At 45.9% G+C, this 23,269-nt stretch overlaps 1 protein-coding gene across 1 annotated transcript in view; it reads right to left on the bottom strand.

Annotated features, from left to right (window-relative positions):
* Nucleotides 1–7,405: 7,405 nt before the first annotated feature.
* Nucleotides 7,406–23,269, bottom strand: part of LOC111155583 (supervillin) — a 91,818-nt gene continuing 75,954 nt past the window's right edge. Inside the window, exons 25-33 of the mRNA XM_022515830.1 lie at nt 21,068–21,219; nt 18,299–18,404; nt 17,460–17,667; nt 15,035–15,168; nt 13,447–13,602; nt 11,916–12,059; nt 10,798–10,922; nt 8,510–8,665; nt 7,406–8,412 (exon numbers count right to left, since the gene is read on the bottom strand). Coding sequence (XP_022371538.1) covers nt 8,326–8,412; nt 8,510–8,665; nt 10,798–10,922; nt 11,916–12,059; nt 13,447–13,602; nt 15,035–15,168; nt 17,460–17,667; nt 18,299–18,404; nt 21,068–21,219 — 1,268 coding nt within the window. The 3' untranslated portion in view covers nt 7,406–8,325. The remainder of the gene's footprint in view (nt 8,413–8,509; nt 8,666–10,797; nt 10,923–11,915; nt 12,060–13,446; nt 13,603–15,034; nt 15,169–17,459; nt 17,668–18,298; nt 18,405–21,067; nt 21,220–23,269) is intronic.

Below are 23,269 nucleotides of genomic sequence, written 5' to 3'. Positions count from 1 at the left end.
AGCTGCTTTCTTCCGGCAGTGTGGAGGCAGGGGGTACAGTGGAATCAGGCAGAGTCAAATTCACCCTCTACCATTTCCCGGCAATGGGAAGACAGGCAAGAACTTGGCTTCCGAGTTACTCATCTGTACCATGGGGATAATGAGCACCTCACGGGGCTGCTTCCCAGGATGGGATGAAATCACCTGGTACAAGACTGAGCATGTGATTACTCTCCTGAGTGCCTCCTAATGGAGATGATAATGGACTTTCATTGGTCTTGATTATTCAACACAATCGGACAGGGATGGAGCGCAGACAACCTCATGTGGGTCTGGTCTTGCTTTGCCTCTGCTGTAGCCAGGTCTTCCTTCTCCACTGGACCCCTGAAGTTTTCTGTGCCTTAGTCTTTTATCTACATTATGCCCAGTCAATCTTCCAGGGCTATATATATATATATGTGTGTGTGTGTGTATCATATATATGAGAGAGAGGGAGGTCTATTTTTTAAAGGACCAAGTGAAGTGTTGCTATATTGTAATGTTGCTATAAAAATTATATAATTGGTTTTCTAGTAGCAATTTTATGATTATTGTAAGGTGCCTTGAAGTCATGCATACTTTGATAAAGAGTTTGTTTTAATGGAATAAAAGTTAATGGATCTTAAAGCAAAAAAAAAAAAAAAAAAAGACCAGCATTTAAACAGTGCTTACATTTAACACTTAAAATAGTAATATAAGGGGCGCCTGGGTGGCTCAGTGGGTTAAAGCCTCTGCCTTCGGCTTGGGTCATGATCCCAGGGTTCTGGGATCGAGCCCTGCATCAGGCTCTCTGCTCTGCGGAGAGCCTGCTTCCCCCTCTCTCTCTGCCTGTCTCCCTGCCTACTTCTGATCTCTGTCAAATAAATAAAATCTTTAAAAAGAAATAGCAATATAAGTGCAAGATTCAGAAACTTAAATATTTTTGGTGCAACAGGATCATGTCTCGTCTTCTTGAGTAGCTTCTAAGACTAAAGGAACAGTTGGCAGAGCTCCTTCATGATCACGGGATAACTCTAAAAGACGTGCTATTGTGTAAAAACCCTATGCCAGCATTTCTCACATACTGTGTTGTCTGCCAGAGATTTCAGAAATACCTTTATAAGACTAGACTAGAAGAGGATTGAGCAGAGTCAACACCTTTGATTTTGAGAATATAAAGGTACAAGATAGAAGTTCTAGCACATGGTGTAAGACAAGACAGTAAGGAGAGACCAACGAGCCCTGGAAACAAGTGCACCAGGTCACTGTGAGAAAGGGACACTGCCTGCTTGGCCTAACGCCTCCTAGAGACTAGAGGAGTCAGTCCCAGGTGGCGTGACCAGATCCTCCCGACATCTGAACTTGTCCTTTGCTGGGTCAGTCAGCCTGTTCATTTCCAGCATCGATCTCCCTTCATCGCCTGTCGCTTCATCCACGAGACCCTGATATTCCCCCAGCCTGCCCGTGCCATAGCGGGGAGACTTGTGGGCCCTCCCTCTCTACCTCTCCCTTTCCAAATCTTCCCCCCTAGAGCTGCTGCCTGATGGGTTAATGCCCAGCTGCTGTGAGAAATCCTACCCGCCCTTCCAGTCCTACCCCATGGGACTCCCTCCATGAAGCTACCCTGATTCCTCCCCTCCTGCTTCCCTCCAATGGGAAGATCCAGTGTGTGATCTGTGTCAGTTCCCTAGGCCAGCTGTGACACAGGCTGAGTGGTTCAAACAACAGAAACTTAATGTCTCACAGTTCGGGAAGCTAGGAGTCTGAGGTCAAGGTGTCAGCACCTCGGCTTGGTTTCTTCTGAGGCTGTTCTCCTTGGCTTGCGGACGGCTGTCTTCCCTCTACCTCTCTGTCCAAATTTCCTCTTCGTATAAGGACACTAGTCACATCGGCGTGGGGCCCACCCTAATGATCTCATTTAACTTGATTACTTATAGACTGTCTCCCAAGAAGGTCACATTCTGAGATCCTGGGAGTTAGGACCCTGCGTAGCTTTCTTTTGGGGGGAAGGGGCGCACAGCCCAACCCCTGCCAGACTCCCACTGCATCATTATTGATAATTTGTGGTGAGTTATCATCATTCTCCCCTTCTCTGGAAGGCCCCTTCTGGGATCTAAGCCTTGCTGTTGCTCATATTTATCTTCTCTGTTGAGCCCCTCGTGTTGCACACACTCCATAAATACTTGAGTGAGCGAGCAGTAAACACATGTGCTCCTGAGGGAATATGGACCGCTGCCAAAGACGACAGGTCTGGAGTAGCCAGTATGTGAGCCTAGAAACGCACCTCGGCAGACGACGTGGCTGCCCCTGCAGTCAGCTCCGACCTGTGGGAAGACCCCCGCCAACACGGAGAAACAGTGCTTCCCCCCTGGGATCCCAAGATGTCATCATTGGCAAGTGAGGGCTCCATGCTCACCCTTTGTGATTCCTGATTCAAAAACCAGAATGGCCACCTCCTTCAGGATGCACAAGTGTCCAGAAGGGAACTTGATTATTCCTGGCCGGACGGGAGGCAGGGTGCCTGTTGTATAATCTTCCCCGCCGATGGGCTCGGGCACTAAGCATGTCCAACAGTCCTCAAATGCACTGTTTAGTTGCTTGGGTTTTTTTGTTTTGTTTTTAATATGGAGAAACCACTAACCAAAAAGGACCGCTGAGGCTTGTCTGTCAACCTGCCCCCTTTTCTTTTTCTTTGCTTCCACTTACGCAGAAGGCTCCTTGCTCAGTGGTGGTTTGATATTTCTTTACCTGGACAGAGATAACACAGCCAATTAGAACCATCTCAGAGTGAATGCTAAAACGGTGTTTGGATGGCAAGGTTGGACTTAACAATTCAGTGAGATTTAATAACAGGCAATTGATGTCAATTTCCAGATACTGCAAGTCAGTTCCAATCTATCCCTTAAGAGACTTGCAGAGCTCTGTGGCATTTGGTGACAGAAACATGTCCCGCCGGCGCAGCGAGGCTGTGCAGGCGTTTTGGGGCTGAGGCAGTGTGGGCACTGCCTGCCTGCCCTTCAGCTTGCATTCGCTTCTACTCCTGTAGCCTTTTTCTCAAACTCAGCATGAGGGAAAAGCTCAGTAGGGGACAAGTTTGTTGATAGAAACAAGGGATGCTGATCTGTTCCTCTTTCTTCCCCCCAATCCTTAAGGATCAAGGTCATGCCATGTGAATTCGAACGGTGAGCATGGGGGGTGGCATTTCAGCACATCCGTGGTGTGCGTACAGGAACTGAGAACCTCCAATGTTCTCCCCTTGCAAGTCCATCTTTCTGATCTAACTCTTGGGTTACCTCTAATTGCATCGTCTGGAGCAGCCCGGCCTTCCTTCTCTGGTGCAGAAAGAGCAAGTATTTGCAACGCATTTATTCTTTAGAAGTAAGGTACGGATTTTTCTTTGGGTCCAATGCCATACTGTATATATTCGATTTCCCATCATTTGCGTTTGAATCATTACCTTGATCTGTGATTTGCTGTTGTCCCCTTGACACTTCCTAGTCACTCACTAGTCATTGCTGTTCAGCAAGGCTCTGTACAGAGGCCCATTTGGAAGCTTCTGGCCCTTACTCTGGACTGGGGATTGAGGAAGGCCCGTGAAAACAAATACCTAGATCGTTTCTCTGGGCCCCAGCTTTATGCTGCCCATCCTCAGCGAGGACTGGGGAATGCTTGTGGGGTGGTGGAGCTGGGCCCCCGCAATTGCTGGCTTAGGCCTTTGCAGTGTGGCCCAGGTGGCCTCAGCTTCACACACGCTCAGACAGACATCAAAGAATCAGCGTGGGAGCCCTACTGTTAACAGAAAATTACGATGGCAGAGAACAAATGTGACTTTTTTCTCAAAAAAAAAAAAAATGAGCATGTATCTCTGTTAATAGATGCAAAGAAAAATCTAGAAGAACATAAGCCAAATTATTGAAGTACTTGGATTTGAGAAGTAGGGACGAAGATACTCTCCTTGACCAATCTTTTGTCAGGCTTCTCTGAGCCCAGCAAGGTCCTGTCCCTGGGCATGTCCTCCAAGAGCACAGTTTTAGCGCAAATCCTGTCAGGTTTAGTCAGATCCCCTGCCCTCTCCTCATTATCCCATTGCCCTTGGGATCTGATGGGGTTCGTCATTCTCCACCATCCCCTGGTGCTGTCTGGTCACCCTGGCCTGGCTTCAGCAAGAATCCGGTGAGGTCCGTGTAGCCAGATCTCCCCTTTCCCTCGTGTTTCCTCTTAGTCATTTTCTCTCCACTGACTTTGGCTATAAATTCCCACTCTTCCTTGTATCTGGAGTTGAGCCCAATCTCTCTCCCCTACCCCTCATCGCCAGGATCCTATACCTATTGTAATAGTCCCAAATAGTCTGCCTTACTGCCTTCACGAGCGGCATGAGTAATTATTTAGCCATGGGGACACCTGTGACTCTCAATTCCTAAATTATATATTAGGTTTGCATCCTTTTATTTGCATCATACTTTCATGTTTGCATTTTTCACATTGATCAAGACTGATCAGTCTCCTTGACCTATACATGGCAGAAAACCCACCTGTGTAAGGTGTACAATAAAGTCCTAGGACTTCATTTATAGAGTTGTGGGACCATCGCCAAAGTCCAGATTGAGACCGATTTCCATCATGCTCCCCCAAAAGATCCCTGTGCGCCTTTGCAGGCAACCTTCCCTCCCATCTCCTTCCCCATCCACCATGGATCTCCTCTCTGAATGGATTTTCTGAAATTTCATATACATGGAATTAAGCAACAGGTGGCCTTTCATACCGGTTTCTTTGGCTTGATGGTGTTTTTGAGGTTTACCATGTGGGAGTGTGTATCAGGAGTGCGTCTCCACGTCGTTAGAGAATATTCCTTTGCACGGACACACCATATTTATCCATTTCTAGTCAGTGGACAACTGGGTTTGTGGGCTTGTGCTATTATGAATAATGCTATGAACGTTCATGTGTAAGTCTCTGTATGGACAGAAGTGTTACTTTTATAATCAGGAAAAAAGAAAAATGACAAAAGTAAAGACCAACATGGATACAGATTATCAAGCTGTTTCTGGAATGCATCTTCTTTTAGCAAAATGGGAGCTCTAGACGTGGGGCCAAAGTTTTAAAATAAGGAGGGAAAGATGTGGGTCTTTGAGCCAGATTTCCCTGACCCTGACCTGTGCACGGCCTAAGAGGGACAGGGACAGTGGTCTCTGTCCTCTGGAAACTGATGGCATTCGTGCAGTTCCTCCATCGCCTCGGAACACATGTGGCAGTCATGAGTCCCACTGCAGCTCTGATGGCAATCCCAACCCAGACAATACTCCTCTTTTCTGAAGTCCTTTGGTTCAAAAGCCATAAATTAAGGCAACTACACGACTCTGCCATGTTTAATACACGTACCCCAGGGTGGTTTGCTTCTGGAGCAGCTATAGAGAAAGGCCTGGAATGCTGGAGCAACTCATCGGCTGAGTTGCTCAAATTCAGCAACTCCAGTTTTTAGGCTGGGTCCTTCCCGCCGTATGCAGATTTCCAAAGTTGCAGCTGTGAAGGGAAAAGCTGCAGAAAAACCAAGGAAGAGAGGATCCGGGTCTGTAAGCAGGAAAGAGACGCAGGAAATGACTCAGATGAAGAGAGGCAAACAGGAAGTCAGTAGGTATACGAGATGGGCACCCCCTTTAGAGAGGAGAGGCAGGAAGCCGACTGCCGGCACCCTGTCTACACCGCTGGTGACACCGACCTTACCTGCTGCCTCAGCAGGCTATCCACTGAAGTCCTCGCAGCAACCCGAGCTCCCGTCTGTGTACGCAGGGATCTGGGTGACTTTGAACGGTCGCCCCGCCTCTGTCCTTTGGAAACTCCCCCGGTTGGCTTACCTGCTCTGAGCCCCTGCTCCTCTTTGCATTCTGCCTGCAGGACACTAATTCTGAATGCCCCCCTCTCCTTTCCCCTCTACGTTGATTTCTTTGGAAGGTTCTACTCGTTCTGGGTTAATTTGTAATTCCGCGGGTGTGACTACACTACTTCACTTTACCACTGAAGCTTTCCTATTTCAGCTCCTATAACGGAAACATCAACACCGGCAGGCATCAGCACTTGAAATATCCGAAGAGCTTCTGCTTGATCCAACCTGAGAACCAATCCTCAGATGTGGGCAGGATAGCTAGTATTGACTCTCTCTCTTTTTTTTTTTTTTTTTTTCCAAACTGAGGCAAATCAAGGTGGGAAAGTTCAGTGACTGTCCAAAATTCCAGAGTCTCAAAGTGGTGGGCCCGGGAGTGGGTGATAGGCTGCTGACCTGGAGTCCCAGGGTTAGGACACACAAGCAACGTTAAGTGACAACATGTAAAGCCAATGTGCTGTTATCTAATGTGTTAAGACTGAGACCAAAACGGGGCTGGGTGGGTAGGACAACAATTCACAGCAAGTCTCTGGTATTTATTCAAAACCACAGTTGTGGGATTTTATGAATATAGGAGCCTGTGGGGAGTTTTCTCATTTTTAGATTTCCCTTTTCTTTTTCTTTTTTTTTTTTTTTTTTAAGATTTTATCCATTTATTTGACAGAGATCACAGGTAGGCAGAGAGGCAGGCAGAGAGAGAGGAAGGGAAGCAGGCTCCCCACTGAGCAGAGAGCCCGATGCAGGGCTCGATCCCAGGACCCTGGGATCACGACCCGAGCCGAAGGCAGAGGCTTTAACCCACTGAGCCACCCAGGCACCCCCTCAGTGTCTTTTTAAGAATGGGGGGGGCGCCTGGGTGGCTCAGTGGGTTAAAGCCTCTGCCTTCGGCCAGGTCATGATCCCAGGGTCCTGGGCTCTCTGCCTCTCTGCTCAGCGGGGAGCCTGCTTCCCTTCCTCTCTCTCTGGCTGCCTCTCTGCCTACCTGTGATCTCTGTCTGTCAAATAAGTGGATAAAATCTTAAATAAATAAATAAATAAATAAAAAGACACTGAGGGGCGCCTGGGTGGCTCAGTGGGTTAAAGCCTCTGCCTTCGGCTCGGGTCATGATCTCAGGGTCCTGGGATCGAGCCCCGCATCGGGCTCTCTGCTCAGCCGGGAGCCTGCTTCCCTCTCTCTCTCTGCCTGCCTCTCTGCCTACTTGTGATCTCTTTCTCTCTCTGTCAAATAAATAAAATCTTTAAAAAAAAAAAAAAGACACTGAGATCCTATGTAAGAAATGCAAAAACAGTTTCAGGGTAAAAAGCTTCTGTTGAGGGATGATTTGCAAAAACCCATCTTTAGTCTAATACTCAGAACGAATGTTACAGGTCCAAAGTCTATTCAGTTATATGACCCTATTAAAAAATCTGGCCCTAAACTAAATGAAAAGTTATAGTGGTTAATATTTCATAGCAAAATACTGATACTAGGTTAACATTTACAAAGAAAACCCCACATTGTTCAGAAAGGACCATGCCTGGGATCCAATGTGAATCAATCAATTACTGTGTTTATTCTTGAAGCTTTTATTTTGGAGTTCTGTATCGCAAAATGACATGTTTCATGTTTACAATAGGTGTTAGAAATTTGAGATTTTTTTTTTCCTTTCTACTATTTGAGAGTAAAATTGGAGATAATTGTTCCAAACCATCATCAAAAAATGCAGAGCAAACTTTTCTGTATATAAACTGTACATAAAAACAAGGCACTATACATTTCGGGGAGATATTAAGGTAGAGAGGTGGATTCGCACAGAGTCTTCAGAGCCCATGCCAGGAAGTACAAATTCATTTGTTCATTTTAGCACCAGAAGCAGCACTCAGAACAAGTCAGACCTAATGCTGAAGGAGACGTTTCTGAACGTGTGTGAAAATACGGAGGGGTGCCCGAGCTAATGCCACAGAAGCGACTCCATCTACCTTTTAAAATTATTTTGACACCAAAAGAAAAACAAATCGTAAGAGTGAATGGATACATACTGCTTTGTTAAATACGTATTTGATTTATATGGTGTTTATATAAATATATATATTTTAGAACCCACAAACTATCAAAATAACACTTTAGAAAGAGAATTGCTTCCAAAAAAAGGTAGGCAGCCCACCGGACGCGGCGGGCAGCGCGGGAACCACCGCGCATGTGCACGTGGGGGACGCCTTTATTAACATCACCTGCTGAATCGTGGAAAGAGAGTTTCCAAAGGGCTCTCTTAAACATTTACAAAATGCACAAATCCGGGACAAGCAGTAGAGCTGATCACTTCAGGTTTTGGAAAACCCTGATTTAAAAAATCTTTGTTGTGTGTGTTTTTTTTTTTAAATACCAGTCCAAGAAAAAAAAAAAAATACCCATTTCCCTGGTCCAATGGTATTGAAAGTGACGACAGAGGTTCCTCCAGCATCTCTCCCGCTCAGAACAGACCTTTCGCTTTCTTCAGGTTCACCTGCTTCCACGCAGGCAGTGCGCTGTACTCCTCTCTTGTCATGTCTAGTGCAAACTGCAAAATGGGGAGAATCGCCCCGTGGGTGAGGACGAGCACTCCCAGCCAAGCCCTCGGAGTGCTTAAATGCCAGCCCCCAGGAAGACCAGCTTACCTCGAAGTCTTCATCTGTGAGATAAATCTCAAGCTTCAGAGGATCAACTCCCTCGGGCAGTGGCCTGGCCAGCAGATCGGCCAGGGGGTAAATGGTTTTACAGAGTTTGGCTAACACATCTTCCACAAGGGTGATTTGATTGGAAACTTCCGTATCCTAGAGAAGTGGAGGAGGGAGCACAGAGAACTTCATGCCCTGCATGTGCACAGATGTTCCCGCGCACCTGTGCACATACAGCCCCATTGGCTGCTCTGCGCCCCAGCCCCAGGGGCTCGCTGGGGAGGAAGCAGGCTCTGACATGGAAAGGAATTGCCCAAAGCCTCACAGTCCTCCTGACTTTTAGATGTCTCCCCACCCCTACCAAATAAATCCTGCCTTGGGGCTGCCTCGGAAAAACGTTTAGGGACCAATCACATGAGTGAATTATGGCATAAGATTATTAAATTTGAACTCTATGAACACTAGAAACATTCAAATAATGGAATTTGTTTAAAAGTCTTTAAAAATAACCTTAAAAGGAATCATATCCTCTACTATCATTTCTCAATCTGGAATAGAAAAAGGTAAGAAAATGCATCTAGAATATGCTGTTGAATCTAGATTAAAAACAACAACAAAAACCACTCTGTGCATATAATTTGAACAGGTTATTCCATGTAAATGATCTTCTGGTGTTAAACCTGGAATCCCAGATTGGCTCCCTCCTTCTAAGTGGCGGGAATGAATGACTAACGGTGCTGCCAGATTCACCGATGATGGTACAGACTAGTGATCACGGAGGGGGTTTTGGAGCAAGCCTGCATCTGAGACCAGGGACAAGCTATGGCAGGTTTCTGTGCCTCGATCCTTCCCTGGAAAAACAGGGATAACACGAAGATGCATCTTAATAGACTACTGTGAAAATAAATGAGAAAATACACGTCAAGAGCTTGGAGCCGTGCCTGGCGCACAGCATGCACCTGGCACTCGGGTTATTACTACAGGTTGGTGTCTGCACACCATGCTCCAAGTCCACTGCCGCCCCGGGACCTCCAGCGGATGCAGGCAACAGGGGGATTACTGCCTTCAACGCAGATTGCAGGAGGCCATGACCGTACACGTCGTCCCTAGTGTGGACTGCACATTTACAGCGAATGGAGCCCTCTGCCAGGACTGTAGGCTCCTCCCCATGCAGACCCAGTCCATTTGGTTCCAGAGAGAGGTGAGGCTCAGCAGGGCCGCTTGCACAAACATGCACTTGCACTAAATATCCATTGGTAAACAGCAGTGAACTCTCTTTCTGTAAACCTGTTCAGACCTTCCATAAAATACCATGATCTCTCCCCTGGAACAGCAGCTCTCCTACACAGTAAGAAAACTGAAATGGAACAAACCTATTTCCTTACCAAAGCAAAACAAAACAAAAAACAAACAAAAAAAACCCTTGGAATTCCTACTGCTAGCAATGTAAAAAACTCATAACTTAAGAAATTCAACAAAGTTGTACTAAGCTTTTTTTTTTTCCCTATGTGGTTGGAAATTATGACGTTATAGTTAATAGTATGTTTTAGCAAATAAAGGTTATGATAAATGCTTCGTGTGCTAACACCAGCTGGTGTCATTAAAGACTATTAATGGGCTATTAACACTACTTATCGGGAATGACTCACGATACATTCTTTCACTCTGTTATTTGAGCAGGTTAATCCATCACGGGTTTATTTCATGTCTCCTCTAACACAAGGTTAATGTCTAAAACAAGAGCATTTTGTTGTGCCTTATACAGACCTTGAAAAGCGACAGATTTTTAGCTAATAGAAGGAAAAGATGGCAGCTTTTACTTATGTATATTCTGCAGAGTAATTAAGGTCACCTTTGCTTTTTTTTTTTTTTTTAAGATTTTATTTATTTATTTGACAGAGATCACAAGTAGGCAGAGAGGCAGGCAGAGAGAGAGTAGGAAGCAGGCTCCCCACTGAGCAGAGAGCCCGATGCAGGGCTCGATCCCAGGACCCTGAGACCATGACCTGAGCCAAAGGCAGAGGCTTTAACCCACTGAGCCACCCAGGCGTCCCCACCTTTGCTTTTAAGTTCTTTTAACTTGAGCACCAAGTATAGCAAATTAACCAAAATAGTTCAGATGATTTCTTCTATTCCTGATCAAATTCTATGTAGACTCATTAATGTGTTGTAAAAGGAAAAATGTTTTCCTATTTTGAAAATGCAATTGATGCTTTTCCCCAAGGTAAAGTCAACCCACAACCTCAACAGCGGGGAACTACCTTCACGGGGAGAGAAAGCGCGCTCACCAGTTCTGTGATCTCGGCGATGTCCTCTCTGTGCTCCCAGCTGGGGAACATGTTGGTGAAGGTCAGGGGCTCCAGACCAGCATGGATAAGGTAAGACTTGGGGGGCGGCCTCTTGATATTTTTTCCTGTAGGTACACAGAAGGCAAGGTCAGTACACCCAGGGTTTGGTCTGAAGAAATGGGCTTTCTTTGATTTTCTTTGAAAGCTTTTCTTGTTTGGCTCCCTTATGGTTAAAATGCAAGTTATGAGTAGTTCATAATAACACATGGATGATGTTTATACAAAATGTCAATTTCATGCATATAATGATGCATAAAACTGCAGGTAATTGACCTGAGTCTGACAAAATGCTTCTAGAACTCTGGATGGGAGAAAGCCTGTCTCCATGGCTTTTGGGTAAGACATTTTCTTTCTCCTGTGCTCACTTGTAGAGAATGCCTCTGCCTTCCTGATGTAGCCGTAGGTTCAATGACAGTTAAACAGCTAATGACAGCATTTTATAAGCCACTCTAACTTAAACATTGGGTGGAAATGTGTTACTTATTACTGACAAGCTTTTCAAGAGAGAATCGGCTGTACAAACTCAGTGAAACTAATCCATGAAACCTGAAAAATTAAGATAAGAAACTAAGGGCATTTTTCACTTCATAAAAAATGCTATAAATTTTAGGTGGATGGTATAGTAAAAAGCCATGAGTTCACTACAGATTTCTTTTTTTAAGATATAATACTAAAAATAATAGTGAATAATAAAAAGGTTGCCATTGGCTCTCCAGCCTGTGCGGGGGAGCTTTCCACTCTCAGACAGTGTGACGCTCCGTGGTATGGGGGGGTAGGGGTAGGAGGAGGCCCTCATGTCCTCAGCATGGTTCATTCCCAGGGCAAAAGGGTTTTAACCAGTCCAGGGTATTCTACAATGTAGTCTTTGACCTTGAGGGTAGCAACTTAGATGGCCCAGTTATCTAAAAGAGAAAAATGAATTCTCATTCAGGCTGATAGCCAAGAACACACTAATCTCAAAATTAAGAAGCCTCACAAAATTACTTGGCTTCATCACTGTCTGCCAGGCCGTATCAAGACCCCCACACGGTGGTTCAAGCTTGCGCCGTGACCCTCACCTTTGCAGTACCGGAGAACTGTCTCCATGGCGCTCTTCCGGTCGGAGGCCCAGCGAATGCGGGCTGAACCGGTGATCTTGTTCTCAATGGGCCACCAGCCTTGCCAGAGGTACACCTCATGGTGATTGTCAACCAGGAAAAGAGCTGCGAGGGCAAGGACATAGCAGACAATCAGGGCCTCCTCGGATGCTTCCAGTTCACTCTTCCCCAAACCCAATGGAGGTCTTCCCTCCCTACTGCTTTTGTCAGGCGGGCAGAATACCTTTGGCACGGGCCAAAGGGTGTTTGTGATGCCTCAGCCCTTTGAACATTTGATCAGAACAAGCCTCTGGGCACAGAGGTGGCATCTGTGATGCTGGCCTCTTCCCTTCCCTCTCCCCGCATCCTCTCTCCTGTCCCTCTTCAGCTGCAGGCCTGCCAGCAGCCCTTCTGGAACCGGCAGCGAGCTGAGCAGAGGAACAGCTCACGTGCCACTTGGGGGCTTGTGAGCACTGTGTATCTCCTGAGAGTAGTTTACAAACTGGAGAGTGCATCTCCCTTGCTCTATAGGTCACTGATGTCCATGCCCCACGTGTGACTGCATCGTAGGCAACCAAGTTCAGGGTTCTTTGCGAGAAAAGCAGGCTGTAAGTAGATGTGTTCTGCCTCTTCCTCCTCGCTTCTTCTCATCCAGTGGTCACGCTCTTACTCCATATGGCCAAGGGGCTCTCGCACTTGCCAGGTCTGCCTGACCTAAGTCCCTCCCTAATGTGCGTTTCAGGATGCTGTGCACACGACACATGTGAAAAGCCCCAAGACTTGACTGCAGGAGGGCTGGAGGGTCCATGCATGTAGCCCACTCTCTGGTGACTGTCCCAACCAGAACAAGAGCACAGAGATTCTGTCTTGAGGTGGAGGTCAAGTAGATACAGCCCTGACCTCGGGATCAGAAGACATGGGCAAGAACCTCAGCCCTACCCTCCAGCCTTGGCAGGCACAGTTCTTTGGCTGACTCAGCTGGTGCTCTGACTCCCTTGCTCCCCGGCCACTCACTTTCCCAGGCTCCCTTGCAGCAGAGGGTGGTCATGTGACAGAGCTCTAGCCAATGGGATGTAAGCAGAAGACAGCCGGGGCTTCTGGGAAAGCTTTTGCTTTATCTGATAAAAGGGAGAGACATGGCCATCCCTACCCTTTTCCCTACCCCTTCTTCCTGTCTTGAATGAAAACTTGATAGCCAATTGCAGACCATGAAGCAACAAGACTGAGGGGAGCCTGGAAGAACAGCATGGATTCCCGACCTCTCAGCTTATTCTTAACCAACCTATTTGGGTTAGTTAGGTAACCGGGTCTCAGTTTCTTAGGCTGTAATGTACGGTTGATGTGCCCTTCCTTTGGGGGTAGGTGTGAGGATGAAATGAGGTAATATAAAGTTTCTTGCCAGTGTACTTGGCAAATAAAAACTGTTTACTAAATATGAGCTTCAAATAAAAAGGCTCTTTGGAAGGTGCATCTTCTGCGGCTCAGGGTGCGATGTCCCCTTCCACAGCCATACCTGGCTGCGGGGCACTATAAAGATCTTCCTGCAGGAAGGGCATGGAATTGACCACGGAGGGGTCTCGGGCAGGGTACATGAATTCCGTGGCTGCGAAATCACCAGAGGAACTGCTGAGGATGAACAGGCGGGGTGTGAAGTTAAAATTTCCAGGATCTTTGAAAAGAAAAGAGAACAAAGCTGAAGCCAAAATATGCACAGAAGTACATCCTAGATGGATTGGAGAATTAACATAAAACATAAAATAATCCAAAAATTAGTGCAAGGATGGTAAGATTTATCTGAACTTGAAGGTGGGAAGGCCTTTTTAATCATAATTCTAAAGGAAATAATGAAAAGAGAAGGGAGTTATGTGTTGACAGTACAAAAATGAAAAATTTCATTGCCAGAGGAAAAAAAAAACCCAAACAAAATGAAAAGGCAGGTGACAACATGAGAAATATGGAAACCTGCTACTATCTTTAGTATATAAAAGAATATAATAAAGATAAATATCTCAATAAATTGTGCAAAAGGCAAAACTAAAACATTCACCAAAGTAGAAATACAAATGACTAAAAAAAATTAAAGCGTTTCACAGTATTTCCAATTTAAAATACTAAGTTAAAACAGTGCTTAGATATCAGTTTGCCCCACTAAATTTGGCCAAGAGGAAAAGGTGACCTACCGAGTCTCTGACTGTACTGGGAAATGCACAGTCCGTGTATATGTATATTGTATGTATAATATTGCTGGTGTGAAGGGAACTTGGTGCCAATGTCCTGGGGCACCTTGTTGCTATGTACTCTAAAGCTTTTCTACCTTTACCAGGGCAGTTCTGTATCTAGAAAATTAACTAGAAATAAATGCAGATACTTATTTTAAATTTATTCACATTTGTTGTATAATGAGGAAAAATTGGAAACCGCTCTCTAAAATCAAACTAAAAGAGGTTAAGTAGAAAATGGCAATATACCATCTTCATGGAATACCCTGTGGCCACAGAAGTCTAATGAACACCTTGAGAAATTGTTCATAATAAAGGGGAAAATCAGGGTATAAAACTGTATAGTGCTATCCAAAATTTTCTTCAATACAGATATGTATGGATCACACAGAGAAATGTTAATTCTGGTTATCTTTGAGAGAGGTGATTATAAGGGACCGACTTTCTTCTTCAACTTCTCTCTGCTGAACTCCATTACGTCCCAGCGCCGAGGACGCTGGCCAAACCAAAAGCATCTGGTTCCACAGGGTCATGGTGTGTCATTGCTCAACTGGTCTCCTGGAATCTTCTTCCCTCTCTTCAAGTCACGCTTACCTTCAAGGCTCTGTTTAAATGCCGCGTCTTCTATGGGGCCACGCACAATTTTCCTGGCGGAACCTCTTTTTTCAACTGTCAGCCTCCTTCATTCTTACCTCTTTTATGACCCACAGAAAGTTTTATTTGGCATTATACCTGTCTCGCATATTATTTAGCATCCTTATTGTGTTGTAGGCCTATGAGGACCTAGCCTAGGTCTAATTCATTGGGTGTTGTACATAGTACAGGCTCAATAAACATGTATTGACTAAATTAGTGACGGAAGGCAACGGAATGTTCTATTACCTTGAAGCATGCAGTCGTAGGCTTTCCTATCTCTCCTTCCTAAAGCATCCCAGAAGCCCAGGGGCTCGGATCCCTCGTCACACTCGTGTATTGTCACTTTGCTGCTACTATGCAGTCCTGCTTCCAGGGGACATCTGCGTGGAGAAAATCCAGTAGGTTTTTTTGTTTTGTTAATTTTTGTTTTGTCTTATTTTTTTAAAGATTTTATTTATTTATTTGACAGAGATCACAGGTAGGCAGAGAGGCAGGCAGAGAGAGAGGAGGAAGCAGGCTCCCCGCTGAGCAGAGAGCCCGATGTGGGGCTCGATCCCAGGACCCTGAGATCACGACCCAAGCTGAAAGCAGAGGTTTAATCCACTGAGCCACCCAGGCGCCCCGTAATAAATAAAATCTTAAAAAAAAGATTTTAGGGGCACCTGGGTGGCTCAGGCCCTTAAGCGGCTGCCTTCTGTTCAGGTCATGATCCCAGTCTCCTGGGATCGAGCCCCGAATCATCGGGCTCCTAGCTCAGCGGGATGCCTGCTTCTGCCTCTTCCACTCCCCCTGCTTGTGTTCCCTCTCTCGCTGTGTCTCTGTCAAATTAATAAATAAAATCTTTTTTTTTAAGATTTTATTTATTTATTTGACAGAGATCACAAGTAGGCAGAGAGGCAGGCAGAGAGAGAGGAGGAAGCAGGCTCCCCGCTGAGCAGAGAGCCCGATGCGGGGCTCGATCCCAGGACCCTGGGATCATGACCTGAGCCGAAGGCAGAGGCTTTAACCCACTGAGCCACCCAGGTGCCCCTGTTTTGTTTTGGTTTAAATAAGCCCTAGAAGTGTTGGCAGTGCAAAATTATTCAAGACTAAATCTACAGACAAGTTCACCGTTTCTCTTCTTTCTAACTAAATCATTTCTTCCTAACAAATGAAAATGGGCTCTGTGGTTTATGAGTGTGGGGGAGGTGGGCTTGGGGAGCGATGAGAAGGACTGGCTGGGCCCTCAGAGAAGAATGTATGATTACATGTAAGATGTAATGAAAGTGATACACATTTTGATATATCAACATACATACTTACTATTCCTTGTCCTCTCCTGCTAGAACATAAGCTTCATGGGGACAGAGACTTGGGTTTGTTCACTAGCCAAGTCCCTGGTCCCTAAATCTGGGCTGGGCACCAAGTACGTGCTCAATGGCACCTACTGAGTGAATGAGCGAGGGAGTTCATTGTTTTGTTTTTTCTCAGGGCTCCAAGGGGGAAAAGCCGATGGACCAGGGAGGACTCTAACTACCTCACTGAAGGTTGGTTATCGCCCCTCCCTGCTCCCCAGTACACACAAAGGGGTCTGGAGAGGAGACGTGTGGCTTCCCAGCAGGCTGCCCGCTGCAAGGGCACTGGTCTGCGTGCTCCTCTCCGCCTGCTCCCCGGGGCGCTGGCTTTGTGAGCAGTCCCAAGGGAAACCTGCCCTCCCCGCCCCACCTGCCGTACTGCCCTGGGGCCCAGAGCATGGACCGGACCCGATGACACTTTGGTGGCACACTGCGGCCCTGGAAACTTTTCACTTTTACTGTTCAGATGTTACCACCGTCCTCCCGGGGCTCAGCCTGAGGGAGTACTAGGCAACCCCCGAATGCCGCGGCGAGGCTGGGCTCTCGCTGGTTATCTGTGGAGCCCATTGAGCATGGGCTGCCACCTCCTCTAGACGGTGACTGCACAGTACAGCCCGCTCCCTTGCAGGCCTTCTCTTCCTGCTTCGGTTTTCCCTCTTTCCCAGCGGCCCTCGCATAATGCCCTGGACTGGGTGCTTCCTCGGCCAGCTGCCCAAGTGTGGGTGCCTGCCTGGGACAGGAACCAAACCCAGCCCCTGCTGTGCTGTGACCCACAAATGGCCCAGGCAGGCCGACCACTCCCTGGCAGGTGGCTGCCTTACAGAAAGCAGAAATGCCGTCGTCCTCTGAAAAGGGGGCATTTTAGAGTCGAGCATGCTTGTGGTCTCCCAAACTCTTTTTCAGCTCCATGCTTTCGAACTTTCCACGGCTCTGGCAGAACTAAAACTCTGAACCCCTAAAAGGTGTTTGAAATTTGCTCTCATTTTTAAGTGACAAAGGACTCCAGGCTTTTCATTCAAAAGCTCAATTGTACCTACAAAGAAACTAAAGCTCTCATTGGGGTCATTTCCCTCGCTCCTCCCTCTGCTTTTTATGGAGGCAGGGGAAGCCTCAGAACTCTGGGGAAGCCCTCACGTTGGCAGTATTACGGGAGTCGTGTGTACATCTGTTTGGAACGTCAGAGGCAGCTGACAAGGTTCAGAACTACCCCCCTGCTGAAGTCCCTTTAAGTATACCGGGGCATCTAGGGGCTTCTACTGGGTGGGTCTCCCCTCCGGCCTCAGCCCATGTCCCACAGGGAAGCCCCTTCTGGAGAGGCCCTCATGCACAACACTCACTGTTCTTTGATTTTATTTGCTGCAGTCCTTCCAACCTCCTTCGTGTGGGCTTGGGCTTTGCATCCGTGCCACAAGTAAATGAGGGCTTTGTTTACGTTGAGGACAACCATGGAAGTCCTGGACCTCAGGCTACTACAGTGACAGGCCACTTCCAGCAAGTTTCCTTCCATGGGCACTTCTCCTCTCACACAGTACAGCCTCCACTCGCCTGCAGGGGGCACCAGCGGCACAGAGTTAGGCTGGGTGCTGCCCGGAGAGCTGCCCTCCTTCGGCAGTCACCAGCCAACACCACCCCCTCCCCCCTCCCCGGGGGGAGCAGCAGCCAGCTTCCTGGTGGCCCAGAAGGTACAACTTTTTGGAGTTAGAAGCGGTTTATGATGTAGAAAGACCATTTTTACAAAATTTGTAAATACCCAAGTAAATCCTATAACTGGCATCGACGCTAAGCCCTTTCTTTGTGGGAGGGACAGGGATGTTGGCTAACAAAAATCTCAACTTATAATGGACGACCCACTTAACTTTCTTCTCAAGAAGAGACAGAGTCATTGTGAGAATTCAGTTTAAGGTGGAATCATCTTCCAGCCTCCTACATGCAAAGCCGTATCCTGATGAAACTCCACAGGTCCACAGGACTAGGGGTGGGGTGGGGTGGGGTGGTGGGGAGGGTTGGGTTTCCACTATGAGCTCCCCATACAGCTCATTTGCAAGGCCAACGTTATGAGGCTTTCAGGAATAAAGACACACCTATATAAAAGGAAATTTACTCTGACCACACTTTTATATAAAAATATCTTTCAGGAGAGGGAGAAAAATCTAATTCCACTAGTAAAGTGACTTACTTTGTGCATTTTCTTCCTCCTCTTCCCGTCTCCCGGAGTGCACGACCATCCCCCCTTGGAAACATTGCAGAAAGCAGGGGGGCTCCTTTCCCTGCAGAACCTGGACCTTCCAAGGTAAACATACTCCAATAAGTAACACGTACTGGGTTTTCAGAGTCTTAAAAATAATACAGGCCTATGGTAGAAAATCTGGAAAATATCAAGAAGTGCAAACAAAAGCCAGTGATAATACTATTATCTATCTACAGATAACCACCATAAAAATTCTAGAGCCTAGCTTTCCTTTCCAAGTATTTTTCAGGTATATGTTTTTCCCAAGCAAAAATAGGACTGTTGTTTTATGTTATTTTATATTGATTTTCTTCGCTGATGTTTTTCGGTCACCAAAGGCTCTTGAAACGTGTTTTGACGTTTTAATGGTATTCCACGGTGGAGATGTGACATGACTGATTTAAACACATTTTAAACAAAATCTTCTCAGTAAGGAAAAAACGACTGATCACTTAGTAATTTGGAGGGGAAAGAACGGTCTCTTTTGCCACCGTGCCCAGAGTCCACTCACGGAGCCATGTGCCTGCTGACCCCAGACCACAGCCTGCCCCTTGCCTGTGAACCACCATGTTCCAGCAAGTGGTAGCTGCTTAGTAAACGTGTGGGTTGACTTCACCCACTCTCGCTTCGGCTAGACAGTTTCCTTTAATGGGAGACTGCTGATTGAGCCTGGCAATTGGGGCACACTGAAAGGTAGGAAGCATTTCCCCACCAACTGTTAACCTGCAAATCTCAGGGCCTGTTCTGCGTAATTAAGTGCCATTTTGCAGCAGTGTTTCATAGGTCCGAAATGTTCTTATATCCACTGGCTTGACAAACAAACAAAAAAAAAAGCGATGCTCAAACTAGAGAGGTTAAGACTCAAAATTCTAAAGGGGATTTTAGAGGCATGATTAAAACCTGGCCTTTACGAAAATTAAAAAGGCAGTTGAGATGACCCATAATTAAGAATAAATTAAAATGCAGTGGTCTCTAACAATTATTTGCAATTATTATATGGTCTACAGGAGGAAAGGTATATCTTTTAGGGAAGAGAAGCGACTCAGGAAAAGCTAAGTGAGTGTTAATCTATTTTGGAGAAAATTCCTGTTCTCTTCCCTTTTTTTTAAATTTTTGTTTAGTGTTCCAAGATTCATTGTTTATGTACCACACCCAGTGTTCCATGCAACACATGCCCTCCTTAATACCCACCACCAGACTCACCCAACCCCCCCACTCCTCCCCTCCAAAACCCTCAGTTTGTTTCTCAGAGTCCACAGACTCTCGTGCTTCGTCCCCCCACCCCCGCCCGCCGATTCCCCCAATTCACTTTTCCTTTCTTTCTCCTAATGTCCTCCATGTTATTCCTTATGTTCCACAAGTAAGTGAAACCATATGATAATTGACTTTCTGTGCTTGACTTGTTTCACTCAGCATAATCTCCTCCAGTCCCATCCAAGGTGATAAAACTTCATCTTTCTCTTCCCTTGTGCTATTGTTAACTACTCATCCAAGACCGTGAAGATATTTGCACATGGTATCATGTTCTCTCAAGACCCCACAGTCAACTCTTAATTCCTAAAGGATGGGACCTGATGCAAAGGTAATCTGAACATCAAAAAGAACTGTTTACAAAGTCTTGGCACTGGTATCACACAGGCCCTGAGGTTATAGCGGTGGGGAAGAATAGCAGGCACTGTCTCTTCCATGCTTGTAGGGAAAGGCAGATAATAAATAAGTAAACACAGTGTGTTCAAAATGTAAACGAAATGACAGATTGATTATGTGGTTTTAAGTAGTGGTAGTAATACAAGTGCTATAAAACATAGTAACAGGACAGAGAATAGGAAGGGATTTGGATAAAATAGGTGACATTTGAACAGATATCAATCTTCTGAAGTTGAAAGTTACTATGGATACAGAGGAGATTGTGGGAAGGGGAAACTGTACAAAGGCCCTAGGGTAGGGAATGGCAAAAAAAAGGCTAGAGCAGCCCTGGCCATGGTGAGGGTGAGGGGTGATGTGGGAGAGGTGTGCAGGACCAGACACAAGGGTGCTAGCAAACCACCAGGAGAATGCTTTGACTGCAGTCCATGTGTGATGGAGGAAAAGGGAATGACATGATCTGACGTGATCCAGAAACATCACTCAGGCTGCTGTGAGGAATGCAGATGATGGCAATACTAATTTTCATGTTAATCTCTGATATTTCCTTAGGATAGATCTGTGTAAGTGGAAAAAGTGATCAAAGTTTATGAGAATTTTAAGGTTCCTGAGCCAACCTGCTTTCAGGATGGCTGTTTCAAGCTATCCTTCCCAATGGAAGCGTCCCGCTGAATCCTTACCTGCCCTGGATCCATTCTTCACAAAATCTCTACCAGTTTTAGAAGTGGGAAATAGTATCTCTTTGTTCTGTTTACAATTCCTTGAGTATTAGTTAAGTGGAAACTTAAAAACAAACAAACCCACCACTCATTGTCACTCTGTACTTGATTTGTGGATTTACTGTTTGCAGATAGATCTCGTATAAGAGCACATGACTGCTGGCCAGGCGGTGGCGACATGATTACGGAAGCCCAGCCTGGAATCTAGGGAAGCCGGCCAGGACTAAACGTCGCTTGTGTGATGCTGTCTTTGTTCACTGGACTGGCTCTTCAGGGGACCAGGCCACACCCCCCTGGAGCACTCCAGGAAGGCCAAGACTCTCCTCCATGGGGGCAGCCACTTTCTAGAACTTACCTGGGCACCCCTCTCCTCATCCAGCTCCACGGTCATCAGAGCCGACGTGCCCTTCTCACTCACGGTCGACTGCCGGCCTTGCCAGAAGAAGTAGACACACTTCTCCTTGCCAGCCACCCGTACTGAGTGCTCTCCCTTTTGTCGACTTCCCACTGCAAACATACAGAAACCAAGAGGGTGAGGTAGACAGCTGAGAAGCCAAAAGAAGAGCAAATATATGGCTTTCTTCTCCAGGCTCCGTGAGGACAAACTGTGAAGAAAAAGCTTTTGGCCACAGGGCTGAGGAGAAAAACCATCTTTCTTCTAGTTAACTGATCCCAAACCTCCAAACTGGAGAAAAAAATGATCTCGCCTTCTTGATACCCTGAGAAAAACACCTGTCATCCTACAGGAAGGCAGATCACTCCAAGTGTGTGACAGAAAAAAATGGCAGCTGCCAGAGCAGGCCTCCCAAAAACACAAATGCATTTTCCATATCATGCCATTTTTTTTGGCATAAGATTAGCCAGTAGAGAAAAGATATTAAAAACAACAGCTGGGCCAGCTTTAAGCACAAAGGGAAAAATTTAGTCTGTGAAAATGATTCAAGTTAAAAAAAAAAAAAAACCACTCTGAAGTTTCCAAGTTCTGTCAGAAATGGAAGAGCTCTATTGCTGACATATCACTTCCATAAACGAATCTGGGATTTCAGTTGTATCTGTCCCCAGGACAGCAGCCAGGATGGAGTGCCTGCTGTCCTTACTGTCCGGCACCTCCCAGGCACATTGGTCAACATTACCAGCACCCCGGACACAGATCTCATGAAGAGCAGGCGTGGAAAGTTCACTGGTCAAGTGGTCGTTTTAAAATGGCCGTATTTCAGACCTCGCCTCACTACTTTTAGGTTTATACTGCACTCCAGACTCCTCTCATTCATTCATTCATTCATTCATTCAGCAGATAGTCACTGAGCACCTACAGAGGGCCTGGGCCTCTTCACAATACCAGGATAAGCAAGACACATCAACCCCCTGGCTTTCATTCTGACCAAAAGATGAGCAAGACAGTTTCAGAGAGTCCCAAGTGCTCTGAGGAAGACAGATAAGGGTACGTGACCCAGGGCAGGGTGAATACTGATGAGATTCCCTATTGAGGAAAGGCCTCTCTAAGAAGGTGACCAATGACGAGATGACAGGACCTGCAGGCAGACCATTCTGGAATGAATGAGGTCAGGAGACTAAGCTGTTACCTCAAATGCCTGCCTGGGTGGTCCCAGATAGTGGTGGTCCACAGGGGAGAAAACAGTTATAGCCCCCACGCTTGTTGAAAATTAAAGATGATAACTGGATTCTCTGTTTCTGTATGAACTCAATTTTTCTCACCTCCGAACCCATTTATAACATCACAGCTGTCTTGGAATTTGAAGGTAAGAAGAAAGCTCATTTATCTTAAGTTCTTAAGAGACCAGGGCCATATTTATTTGATTTTTTGGCCTTTGAGCAAAGCACTCTATAAACCGTTTTCATAAATGATTATAATACTCCTTATAGCACTTTGACTAAGCATGGCCTTTAGTGCCATCTTTTGTGGACCTGAACTGGTCAAGCCCATGTATTTCTAAGTGGACAAAATAAAAGAGAAACTATCAATGAACAGGTCAGGCATTTTCACAGTTATTTTGGAAGGCACTCCTTTGAAATTTCTGCTACTTTAGATAGGAACAAAATTTTGCCTTTGATTAGCAATCCCACCCTTCAAAGCAGTGAAAATTAGTCCTGTCAGCTGGGGAAAGATATGCTTAAAACAAGTCCCAGAAGTTGAGACATATCTTGAAATTTGTTACCACTTAAATACATTGTGTAAATATATACTCAGGTTTCAGTAAGAATCAGTGTTTTACCACCTACCATCTTAATGTGGACTTCAGTATCCACACCTAAAACAGAAGTATTTTCTTAAAATGTTTCATAATAGTGTTCAGTACTTTTCCTTGGAGTTTTTGTCAAGATACCCAAATTTCATCCTACACACAATTTTTAGTTCATTCATTTTTAATCTTAGCCAAGTAGAGACTCAGCTTTGAGCAGTAAGACATGACGGACTGTAACCTTTATAGCCTTGACCAGGTGGCTGACTTAAAGTGTCACTGTCTCACGCCTCAAAATCCTTCCTAGAGTCAGTTTGTGACCAGGAGTTTCGTTTAGGAGTAACGGAAGACACAAA

Source organism: Enhydra lutris, unplaced genomic scaffold (genome assembly GCF_002288905.1).
Source record: "Enhydra lutris kenyoni isolate GAN:26980312 unplaced genomic scaffold, ASM228890v2 scaffoldscaffold42, whole genome shotgun sequence".
Taxonomy (NCBI): domain Eukaryota; kingdom Metazoa; phylum Chordata; class Mammalia; order Carnivora; family Mustelidae; genus Enhydra; species Enhydra lutris.
This window is presented reverse-complemented; position numbering and strand designations above follow the sequence as displayed.